This window comes from Drosophila simulans, chromosome 2L (assembly GCF_016746395.2).
Source record: "Drosophila simulans strain w501 chromosome 2L, Prin_Dsim_3.1, whole genome shotgun sequence".
Classification (NCBI taxonomy): Eukaryota; Metazoa; Arthropoda; class Insecta; order Diptera; family Drosophilidae; genus Drosophila; species Drosophila simulans.
In genome coordinates this window covers 3,586,750-3,599,407 of record NC_052520.2, presented here as the reverse complement: position 1 = coordinate 3,599,407, position 12,658 = coordinate 3,586,750, and the positions used below count along the sequence as shown (strand labels likewise).

Genomic DNA, 12,658 nt, shown 5'->3' with positions numbered 1-12,658 from the left:
TTACTGCTGGAACGGAAAAAGCCACGGCACATATATCCATGCACATCCACAGGCACATTCAGTCGGAGCCACATCCATGGGATAGTAGATACCGAACGCTGAGGGCCAATCCGAGAGCAGCAGGTAGGCGTGGACGTATCTACCATTTCCAAACAACTTCAACCCCGCCACAGGCAGCTGCCGTTGGTCGGGCCGCTCGCCACCCTCGTCGCCCTCCTCCGCACTTCTCGGCCGGTTCAAAAACGGGTCGCCCTGCCAGCAGTTGCAGTCAGTTATTAACGAGCGCTACTCCCAACAGCAACATCGCTCAGCGGCAGCAGCAGCAGCAAAAGCAAAAGCAACAGTAACAACAGCAACACGAGTCACTCAAACGTGGAAGCGAGACGGAATATCTGCACTCCACTCGCCTCGTTTCACTTCGATTCACAAGCGTTTGAGTCGGAGAGCGGCGAACGGCCAACGAATTCAGTTTGTGTCGAGACGTTGTCGGTGGCACGTCGCATCCAAAAGAACGCTCAGTCAGCTGGGAAATATACTGAGAAAAGATACAATCGCAGATACAAGTGCTAAGCCAAAGTGAACCGTGCAGTTCGCGCAACTAAACAATTTTAAGCCAAATAAAACTACACAAGGCCAACAAAGACAGTATAATGTCTTCCACATCGGCCTCGCCCATCAGCAACATAACCGTGGATGACGAGCTCAACTTAAGCAGAGAACAAGGTGGGTTCAAGTTCAAAACTGGCTCAGAACGAGTTGGCAGCTGGCAAATGCCGACGGCAAAGCGGAATACTATCTAGTTTCAAAAAATTTCAAATAATAATTGAAATTTGAAAGAAGTGCATTTATCTAAATTGAAAACTAACCTGGTTCCTTTCTTATCCTTAATTTGTAGACTTTGCTGAGGAGGATTTCATAGTGATCAAGGAGGAGCGCGAGACGAGTCTCTCCCCCATGCTGACGCCCCCGCATACGCCCACCGAGGAGCCGCTGAGGAGAGTGCATCCGGCGATAAGCGAGGAGGCGGTGGCCACCCAGCTGCACATGCGACACATGGCCCACTACCAGCAGCAGCAACAACAGCAGCAGCAACAGCAGCAGCAGCATCGCCTGTGGCTACAGATGCAGCAGCAGCAGCAGCAACATCAGGCTCCACAGCAGTATCCGGTTTATCCCGCAGCCAGCGCCGATCCCGTGGCCGTGCACCAGCAGTTGATGAACCACTGGATCCGCAACGCAGCCATCTACCAGCAGCAACAGCAGCAACATCCGCACCACCATCACCACCACGGCCATCCGCACCACCCGCACCCACATCCGCATCATGTGCGTCCCTATCCCGCTGGCCTCCATAGTCTGCATGCCGCGGTCGTGGGTCGCCACTTCGGAGCCATGCCCACCCTGAAACTGGGTGGAGCCGGTGGAGCGAGTGGTGTACCCAGCGGCGCGACGGGCAGCAGTCGGCCAAAGAAGCAGTTCATCTGCAAGTACTGCAACCGGCAGTTCACCAAGTCGTACAATCTGCTCATCCATGAGAGAACCCACACGGACGAGAGGCCCTACTCCTGCGACATCTGCGGCAAGGCCTTCCGGCGGCAGGATCATCTGCGGGACCACCGGTACATCCACTCCAAGGACAAGCCCTTCAAGTGCAGCGATTGCGGCAAGGGCTTCTGCCAGTCGCGCACCCTGGCCGTGCACAAGGTCACCCATCTGGAGGAGGGTCCGCACAAGTGCCCCATCTGCCAGCGGAGCTTCAACCAGCGGGCCAACCTCAAGAGTCACCTCCAGAGCCACAGCGAGCAGAGCACCAAGGATGTGGTGGTGACCTCCTCACCAGTCACTTCACATTCCGCGCCAAACCAGGCATTGAGTTCGCCTCAACCTGAGAATTTGGCACAGCATCTGCCCGTCCTGGATCTATCCTCGTCATCCTCGAGCTCAGAGAAGCCCAAGCGGACGCTTGGCTTCACCATCGATGAGATCATGAGCAGATAGATTGAAGGACCAGCGAAACCCGGTATCCGGTTTCTTTTGAGACATTCTAGAAGAGATTCAGAGAGCTGGACGGCCGCCAGGCATGGGAAATGCCTGGAATGGAAAACCAAGCGAGTCCAGCCCGCATTCTGGCCAAAGGTGCAAGTGGAAAATCCTCGCCAGCAACTCGCAATCGCAACCCAGTGAGCAGAAGAGTCATCCTCCGTGCAATCGGTTCTATGTAGCAGACCCCAATTGCGTTAAACAAATGCCAAAGTCAAATAGCAGAGGAAAACTGATGAAAAATCCAATGAAAAGTATTGCTAGCACAAGCCTCCTACAAATCAATTCCAAAACACACACACAACTGTAAACTATAAACTTAAATAAATAGCACTTAATTTACATTGTAATCTAACCATATATTATTGTATGTACCTTATAGTCGTAGTAGCCCATTCAGTTCGTAGTGCTTATGGATTAAACCAAATGTTATGTTACAATAGCTCAATCAAACAAACCTCAAACCCGCTTTGGTTATTGAAAGACTGTTTTAATTATTATATTTAAATAATACTTGAATAAATCAATCGATCGATTGTGTAATGTTAAACCCCGACGAGTGTCATGATTACTTACTGTTTAGACTTAACAACTTAATTGTCGCTATAGCAATTGTGACCATGCACAACGATACAACGATCTCATTGTCGTCTATATGTATGCTTCAAACATTCGTATTGATATGAAGTTATCACAAAAATACTTAAATATATACGCAAAGTAATTTTCAACTGAAATTTAATAAGACTTTTTATGAACACGGGGATTTTGTGTTTCCAGGTACTCGGCAATGGCAATTTCGCCTTGATTTATCATTACTTCTACTAATCTTTATGGTGTACTAAGTTAAAGTCATCTGAAAAGATTTAAGCAGCAACCTCTATTAAGATTACATTTTGATTCCCAACTACCACCTACTGATTGAAGATCCAAGCGGACTGAATGATTTTGATCTAGTTTTAATCACTTTGAAATCTTTCTTATCCGATGACTAACTCCCACGCCATCCCGATTTGGAATTTTTCTCATGCTGCGAAGATAACTCAGTAGACTGAAATCGTAGGACCATATAAGTTGAACCATCAAACAGCAGCTGTCAAAATTTATTAACCATCCGAATATAACTCAGTTTTTATGTAGATCGCGATTTGCGCATTTTTAAGCAGCTCTATTAATTTTCAGGTTGCCGATTAAGTAAGCAGAAGTCTCGTCTCGCCACCAAAAATATTCAAACTGTCGCATAAGTTAATTTATGAATTCGAATCGAATTGAATTTGATGTCAGTTTTGCTATGATTTTGTCATGACTCGGTTTCGATTTCGGTAACACTATGGTCATTGTTTAACTTTGAGGTGTGGTCCAAATATTTATGGCCTGTGTTTCAGTTTTGGGCTTAGTTCAGTTTTCATTGTGGCTTCTCTTGAAAATCGGGAACGTGCCAAATGCCTTGCAAAAGGTATGTTTGATTTTCTTTTCTAGTTTCTTCCATTGGCAATTGCATTTCTTTTAGCACGCTTCTTACTCCGAACTGTCAATTTGAGATTGTGATCTTTGTCTCAAAATCGAGCATAGGATTGTCTTTAATTGAGGCCTGAGGTCGTTCTGGTTACCCCCGGGGGGAACCCGCATGAGGGGTCTGCATCTGCCTCATTTGCTGCTCGATTTCCATTTCCATTAGCATTTCCCATTTTCCATTTTCTCCACCTTGATGACATACTCTCGGGCCTTATGGCCATATACAATTGATTTGGGCCCTCTCATTGTGTTGGCTTTGATTTGCTTTGTTTTCGGGCCAGAAAAGTGCCAACGTATTCGCCAATTGATGTCTACATAGAGGCCTCTTTTTTGCCAGGATTACTTTTGACAAGTATCCTGGCCGCGCCCCCTTGGGCATGCATATCCTGCTGATTTTGGCCAAACCTTAACCTTAGCCTTATCTGGCCGAGTTGGTCGGGTGGTCAACCGTAGGACTTGTGTTCCGTGTTTTGCAACACTTCGCCGCAGGCAGTCCAAGGACCTCGAGGATCTTGGTGTCCTGGCATTTCGACACACCTTGTCCATAATTGCACTGCGTACAACCAAAATATTTTGTGAAAGTCACAGCGGGAGGGCGAGTTATCCCGACCAGATTGATATGTGTCCGCATGGGGTTGTGAGTCCCTTTTTTTTTTTGGGCCATTTTGAGCCACAATTAAACGCATCGGTTCCGCAACTAGGGTGGCATGCAGCTCCGTGTCCTGTGGATGTCCTGCCATTGTAAATTGTAGTGGCAGGACGTGCTGGAAAGTCGCCTGCCAAAAGTGAGCCATTTACTGCCACAGGGGCAGTCTCCTCCTATTTTCTGCTCCTACCGAGCATGCAATTTTAATGAGCTGCCCGGGGGAAAAGGATCGGCATAGGGGCACATCCCATTGTCCAGGCCACGTTCGCACTTGGCCCTGTTCGCCTTTGGGCCGGGACCACCCTGAAAAGCCAGAAATGATGTTGTAAGCCGGTTGGTCGACAGGTCGGCTGGACGACTGGTCAACTGGCCAACTGGTCAACTGCTGAGGTGTTCAATTAAAACGTTGCAAATCAATTTGGCATCGAATCGAATCGAGGACACGCTTAAAATGGCCGTTGACAGAAACACTCATAGATGATGATGACAGCATTACCGCAGCAACATAACTCGAAAACCATCTAAAACTATACAAGAGTTGTCAAGTGAGCCAAGCCCAAAAATATATATACATTTATACGTATACAAACAAAACTTGTCTCTCGTAATTGTACATTGTCTAGATTGTCAGCTTTAAAAGTGGTTTTGATATGCCGACATCGCAACGCCTTTTGGCCCACAGCCACAGACATCGTATTGCCACTTCACCATTTCCATACACTGCGATTTGAATGCTTATAGGAGGATCTTAGCGAAAGTTAAAATTGTATTTTATTACTACGATTATGTACTTCTAACTCTTAAGAATTCGATACTAGCTTTAGGAAAGTGGATCCGTCAAGAAATGGATACCCAACATTTAACCAAAAATTGTTGTTTATATATGCTAGTTACCATAAATATAAATCACAGCTAATGTGAAAGTGATTTGCATAATTCGGAAAATGCTATATGATATATGTTCATATCAAGGGCAACATTAATCATTTCCCTTTCTGATAGTTTAGATTTAATGGAAAAATCTATATTGGAAATGAAAATAACACAATTACTCATGTTGGTTCTTATCAAAATACTTGATAAGCACTTGCTTGGAAAGTACTTATACGCAACCACTTCATGGGACACAAATATTAGACATCATACTCCAATCAGCCCTCTTGAAAGCCCCCCTGTCAGCCACGTCCCTGCTAAGCAGCACAACACTTGAATGTTGCACGAATGTTCTTTTTTTGTGTCGCTGTTGACTGTGGCGCACAGTAGTCGCATGTGTCACAATGTCGCAGCCTAATTGCACTACACGCGTAGTTACTTAGGGGAAAAAGATCGGAAAACTCGGCTGACAAGCCTTTTTCCCCCCTCCGCAGACAGGCGACGACACTAAAATTGGTGGGGAGATACTCAGATACACCGATACCTAGATACTTCGGCGCGCAGATACTCAGATACTCATATACTCGACTGAGAACCAACGACGAGCACTCGAGGCGAGTTCAATTTCGAGCTCACTGGGTGTTCGTTTTTATGGTCGTCGCCACTATCGATCGGCTATTTTGACACTTTTGTTTTGCCTAAGAAGGTGTTTTAAATATAACTTACTTAGGTCCGAACAAATCTTAACTGGCCATAACAAAAGCAACTGTCTGGGAGTTGGCACTGAGAGAAATTGCTATGGCATTATTCATTTTCAGTTGTTATCCAGCAGAAATTTCTGTTAAAACACTTCTTAAGGATTTAATGTTTAGGACTCGAAAGGATTTCTTCGGGTAAACATGATTTTCAATTTGAGGACCTTTTTTCGAGTGCAACTCCAACAATTTAATCGCCTGAGGCCATTTTTCTGCCCCGACTTTTCCGCCTTATCAGCCCGGCTCAATCTCCCCGAGTCAGTGCATTAATTGACACCTAGAAGTGGAAAACGAAACCGGAGAACCCTGCAGCCCAGAAGAAGATGCCTGGAGACAGGGGACTGTGCTGTCAATTAGGTTGCTGAATTTATCGCCGGGCACAAATCAGTTTGGGAAATTGGTTAGCCCCGAAAATAAAGTTAGCCGGCCTAAGAGAGCGATCAATTTTATAGACGGACAGCCCACGGGCATGGAGGTCCCTGGAAGTCCATTCGATAGGGGGATCTGGATCTGGAATGGGACTACCTCCTACTCCTCCCAGTGGGAACTTAATTGAATTACCAGGGAAAAAACCACAGATAAAAGTGGAAACACCTCGGTATCAAGTTAGTTAGTGGACCATCCTCCATGGACTTGACAACTCTTTTGTTTGTTATGCCTGCGTTTTCACTTGTTGTCCGCTGTCTGTTTTATTTTTTATTATTTCATTCTCGGCTCTTTGACATTTTAATGCGCCCGCTGGCTTTGTGTGCTCTGAGCCCTCTTCTGATGGTGGCCACACAGCAACAAAAGCGGGCCAATGGTGTGATGGCCATAATCCGATATAAATAAGACATTATAAGAGGCTCCCCATCCTAAGCAGGATCTTCTGCGGGCCCTGGGAACGTATGCACTCCCATTCCCATTCCCCTGCCCATTCCAATTTCGGGATTACAAGGAATCGACGACATGTGGCGCTCAAAGCTTTTATTTATTTGAGCGCTGGAAATGACTAAACCTGATCACGGCGATTGACTCATGGACCACCTAACTAGATAGAGCTCTCGGCTCGTTATGTCCTGCCATCAGTCATCCTCGAGTGGCTCAGCAAAATCGAAATATCGCGGGAACTGAAATCGAAGGTGTTAGCAGGGGTGGAGTTATGAAGTTTCGGGAGGGTATTGGACCTAGTTGGAGCTATGATTGTATGAAGAGAGTACATCCATTGGTATCCATCAGATACTGGGAAATCTATCTTTTTATCGTTTTCACTTGATGTGGCATAAAAGAAACCCTTGCCGAGAAGTTTCCCTTTCAGAGCCCCCAAAACACCTACGCTCCTGTTGATCCGCTGGCAGTGTTGATCGATTGGTTTCATCGATTATGGCACAACAGTCAACAGTCTCGGCCTGGTCTGAATGTTTATTTGTTTATTTGTTTGTGCCCCGCACGCAAACAGCACGGATCGGGGAATCGGATTGCCAAGGGAAACGGACAAAACACATGATCAATTACAAGTCGGGGCAGGTTCCCCAGTTTTCCAAGTTACCAAGTTCCCAAGTACCAAAGTAACGAAGCCGTAAGCGTGGGGAGATCGTTTCTGCCCCGCTTAACCCTCCGGTGCCCCCGTCCCCCGTCCGTGCTTAACCCCTCGCCACAGGCATGCGCACAGCTTCTTTCACTTATTATTAAAAGTAACAAATTATTTTCAATTGATTTACACGCTGGCAGTTCAGCAGTTCAAAAGCGTACACCCGCGCAACCAAAAAAGAGACGTGTGGTGTGTGGGGGAAAAAACCTAACGCAGCCAAACCCTGACCCTGAAACCAGCCCCCTGCCAGCCCCCCCTTGGCCGACGTCTCTGGCTGTTGATTAACCACTCACTGGGAACATTTAATGTGTAATAACGATTTGTATCCGAGCACAAAGTAGTTATGTTGAAATTCCTTGCCGCCGTCGCAGTTACCATCATTAATCATACGAATGTGAATCTTTTCAGGGAGTTGGAAATCGGTGGGATCCGGGGGAGAGCACCTACATCCTACGGTGGGTTCACATGGCCAGAAGATCTTCCGAGTTCCGAACAATGATCTTGGACCAGGCGATATTTCATATTCATAATCGGTTCGTTGGGCCGATCGGTGCTGCTGGGGGAATAGTTGGGGCTCCCATCTTCTTCTTCTTCTATGCCCCGATTTAACGCCCCGACATTTACATATGTTTGTCCCGCACCTCGGCCCCCCTGAACTTCAACCTGAATCTCATTGGCGTTGGCGTTTGCCAGTGAACGTGCCTACAAATTATGTTTCTACACGTTTACATGCCTCTGACATGCACTGCAGGGCGGGATCGTGCACTGAGCGAAAAGTGGGGGTGCGAATGTTTCGAAATTGGAGGTTTTGATAAGATAGATATATCTTTCAAATGACTGAACAGAATCAGACAAAAGGAATTGTAATTTGAGGGGTATTAGCTGCTGATCAGATACAAATTATTAGATTTCAGCTATTCTTTTCTCGCAGTGTGATCCCGCCGTTTCTGGCTGGGATTCGACTGGGCCGCATCCACTCCACTGGAGATGAGATGCATCCGAGCCGGGCGGAGCAGGGATGAGTCCCTGGCTCACCGGGGTGTCCCTGGGCATCAAAGTCAAAGCCATCAGACCTCATCGATGCCTCGTCATCCATCCCATCGAGCCATCGACAGTGTCGGCGGATTTTTTTTTTAGTTAACTTACCTTTTTGTTTTCCTTTTTTCGGCTCGGACTTCGACTGCGGTTTGTTCTGCTTTTGTTATTGTTTTTGTTGTTGTTGTTGTTTTGGGTGGGTGCTGCCTACCCGCTGCGAGATCATTGGGTTCGTTGAGCTTTCTACGTTAATTTGTTAACAACAATATAAGCGATACGCGGGGCGGTGGTGTCGCAATCGCAATCGGCGGAGATGTGAGATCATTATGATATGGTAATTATCCGCCGATTGATTGAGGAGCGTTGAAAATTTGCCAAATTTCATCTTAAGTGGTTTTGTGCATTTTAGATTGAGTGGGGGAAAAGTTAAAAAAAATTGGGGGAGAATTCTGGAATATACTTGGTATCGAACAACATTAATTATATGTTCGATTTCCATTTTCTTTTTGGGTAACAAAGTCTCTCGTAGAGAATCCATTAACACCAAGCATAAAATCACTCTCTTTCATTCATAAACTAACAAATATCTATCCGAAAACCTATTCGGATGTGAATGAAACTCGATTCCCATGAAGATCCAGCGACGTAGAATTTGCTATATAAATCCATTGATCTCCTGCATAAATGTGAATGAAGCCCGCGGCGAAAAGAATTGTCTGAATAGATTTTGGCCCGCTGCTAGAAGAACCGTTTCGGCCATTTTCACATGATTATGGGAATAGCAACAAAGCCCAATAAAATCCCCACCACTTACATATGCAGAAAACGTAATTCCCTTGCCTTTTTCTTGATTTCAGCCCCTCCGAAATCTCCTCGTGGCCAATTCCCAACTAATTTCAAGTCCATATTGCATGATGTAGTGGGTACAAGAGGCGATTTTTATGTTAAGCACAAGGAATTCGGGCTATTAGCGCCAAAGGATTTTCTCATGGTTTAAAAATACTCAACGTGCGACAAATTTAGCCGCCGGCCATCTGAAGCACGAAAGCTGCACGCGGAGCACCCAGTCGATTCGAGTGGCTCGGCGGTCGGCTACACTGCGAGAAAAGTGCAAGTTCAGCCTATTTTAGGAAATACTTCATAGTGGGAAGTAAGCCTAACCATTATTACCTCGAAAAATGTATATAGTTAGGCTGCAAACTAAATAATAAGTGATTTTCTTTCAGTGCCTTCCCAGTGAAGTGGAGGCGTTCCTTGGGGGGAGGTTTCAGGGGCTGGGGGAGGTGCTGGCCGGCTGCTGACCGGCTGTGTCTCGGACCCGGAGCTGCTCCAAAGCTGGGCCTGCGACCGAGGGCTGGACAGGCCATGGCAAACGGGCTGGGGCACAACACATCTGATTGCTCGGTAGGCAGCGGCGTGCTTTATGGAGGGACAACCCCCATCCATCCCCAGCAGCCCTCCCCCGCACCAAGCCCCATCACTCTCGGGTCGCCCATGACCGGTCAGAGTGCGATGAAGGGGTCAGGAGCGGACTCGGGTCGAGAAATTGATTCAAGGGCGGTAATATATTGAATCGATGGCAATCCTTAAAAAAGAAAATAATGAGAGCATATCTTTGATTCATTGGTTAAATAAGCTTTCTGAGCTTTTATTAATAAATGTCTAAATGCTTCTACTACAATTTTCATAATAGTTGTTAACCTACTTAAAACTCTATTATTTTAAATATTTTTCAATTAGGTGCAACTTGCCAACCAATTCCGCACCTGACTTTTCGGGGTCCGGCCCGCCTTGGCCGGGGCATACAATTTAATATTAAAGTTGATAAACATTTTGACCACGGCAGTTAGTAAGCAAACGTACGATCCACCTACTCGCCTTCTTTAACGGCAGCCAAAGTAAGAAACCGAGGCTTTTGGGGCTGCTGAAGCTGCAACTTCAACTTCGGCAGTGGCAGCGGTTGCGGCAGCGGCGGCACCGCCATCATCATCATCAGCATCAGTGGTCCTCAAAGACGTGGTCGTGAACCGACTTTTGGGGTCGGGACTCCAGCTCGGAGACGCGGACCTGGACGCAGACTCTTGCCGCGGAAACTGGTGAAATAAATTCAGAAACTATGCCAGCGAGCCGACTTGTGGTCAACTGATTGCGCCACAGATTCGCACTTAGTCAGTGGCTGACTTCGCTGACTTTTGTGGTCGATCCCCGAAGGGAGTGGGTATGGGCTAAGGCTGGCCAGCAAAGGGTTCAGGGGGGCTGTCGGCTGTGGGACATAAACGGGGGCGTGTTGAGCGCAAGTCTGGCGTGGCAATGAGCTTTGGTAGTCGCCAAAAGTCGAGTCAAGTGTGCCAGACAGGGCCCCAAAAATATGAGAAAATTTAACAGAAATATTGTAATATGGATACTTAAGCATATGAATATCAAGTTATAAAAGTATCTGTATTAATTCTACATCTTCATTACCAAAGATATGTGTATATTTTATTAATTAAGAACAATAACTTAGTGAACAATGAGCTTTGTGAATTTGAATGCACATCTTTATCTCTACTTCTAAATAAATTTGAATCGACTTTTATTGAAAACAAGAGAAATCAGAACAGCCTATAAACAATGGCAAGTCGCTGGATAATTTGCGTCGGCAGTGGAGCTTCTTCAGCCCACGCCCCAAAGCCGAAAATCAGGCTCCACCTTCGGCATTTTTTACGCGCCAGGCTTTCCTGCAGCCCTGGCTGGATCCTATACACACTCGCATCTACATGTGTAGCCGTGCCCGATTTATATATATATATATATATATGTACATGTGTATGTATGATCGAATAAAGCTGGTTCCTGGACCGCCGAGCCAACGAGCGAACGAACGCTTTTCGAGAAATCAACGTCCAACGCGATTGTTCCCATGCAAGTTTCTACAAATATTTTTTTGTGAATTATTACCTTCGTATTTTTCCAGTTCGCGAGGAGTCAAATTGGTCGGCACACGCTCGAGGGCACACGCCATTTCCCACGGAGCGCATTTATGGTTGCTGCCAGTCGGCCAAGAGGCCCAGAAAGGCCCCCGCCCCCATTCCCCCTGATCACTGATCGGGCATCGCAACTGGTCGGTCGGCTGGAAGTCGAGTTATAGGCAAAAGTGCTGGCCGGGTAGGAAAGACGGATAATAAGAGAATAAAGCCTTGGCCGGGCAGGTGGCAGGCAGACTTCAATTAGGCCCAGCCCCACAGTTCAATGCGTAATCAAATCTTGGCCAGAACCCCCCGCAACTGCGCTGCCCCTTTTTAGCCAACTGTCAACTGTCCGGGTAATGTGCAATAATTGCCAACTGCCGCAGTTGCCAACTGTCTCGCAAATCAAATATCGCTGCTCCCCTCCGCGCATCCTGCTGCGAACTTGATGCCACGATGCTGAGAGCATTTTCGGCCTACACCTTTTGTGGCTAATGGGACCCCCAGATCATGGCCAAGCGGCCGGAGGAAGCTTTCTAGGCCCGGCTCAATTCGGCTCCCATTCTCATGCCCATGTGCATCCAGAAACCCACGCATTTTCACTCAACTTTGGGGTATCACGAGGACTAGGGTAGATTGGGTTCTGGAAAATGCTATGCGAAAGGAAACTTAGGGGATTCCATTTTATATTTAACTATTAAGGCTTTTTAACGATGTGGTATTCATACTTTCTGCCCTATAAGCTATTTCCTTTTTAATAAGGTGATGGATACTTTAAGAAGTACCCAGGGGTCCATCAATGTTTTTCTCACCATCGCATTTCTACTTCTGTTGCGACTTTTTTATGTTTTTAATTGGCTTGTCGCTGGGGAAAGGAAGGGAGAAGAGGCGCCCGGTGAAAGGGGAGGGGGATTCTGGGTGCAGGAACAGCAAAGAAGAAGGATGCGGACATGGATGAGGAGTCATGTAACCCAATGGTCTGGAGACACACTCGCACAAACACGGGGACAGGGCTAATAGAAGTGATGTCGATAGCACTTAAACACGATATCCGTTTCAATTTGTTTGGATTCTTCAATTTAAAAGGTGATAATTTTCTACTTTATGGCCCTCGACATGTGGGCCACCCATAAAACTGATATCGGAGTAGTGCCTGTCTCGGACCCTGTCTCTCCCTCTCTCCCTCTCTCTCTCTCTGTCCCTCTGCGCCGTCTCTTTCACTGTCCCTATATCCCTGAGTCTGTAACTGCATCTGGTGCACTGAGCCAAAATGCTA

The 12,658-nt window shown here is 46.6% G+C and overlaps 1 protein-coding gene across 1 annotated transcript; it reads left to right on the top strand.

Moving 5' to 3' along the window:
* The first annotated feature begins 237 nt into the window (after positions 1–237).
* LOC6730890 (protein odd-skipped) lies at positions 238–2,590 on the top strand. The gene is made up of 2 exons (XM_002078018.4): positions 238–723; positions 896–2,590. The coding sequence occupies exons 1-2, from the start codon at positions 651–653 to the stop codon at positions 1,996–1,998; spliced, it is 1,176 nt and encodes a 391-aa protein (XP_002078054.1). The 5' UTR covers positions 238–650; the 3' UTR covers positions 1,999–2,590.
* The last annotated feature ends 10,068 nt before the right edge of the window (positions 2,591–12,658 follow it).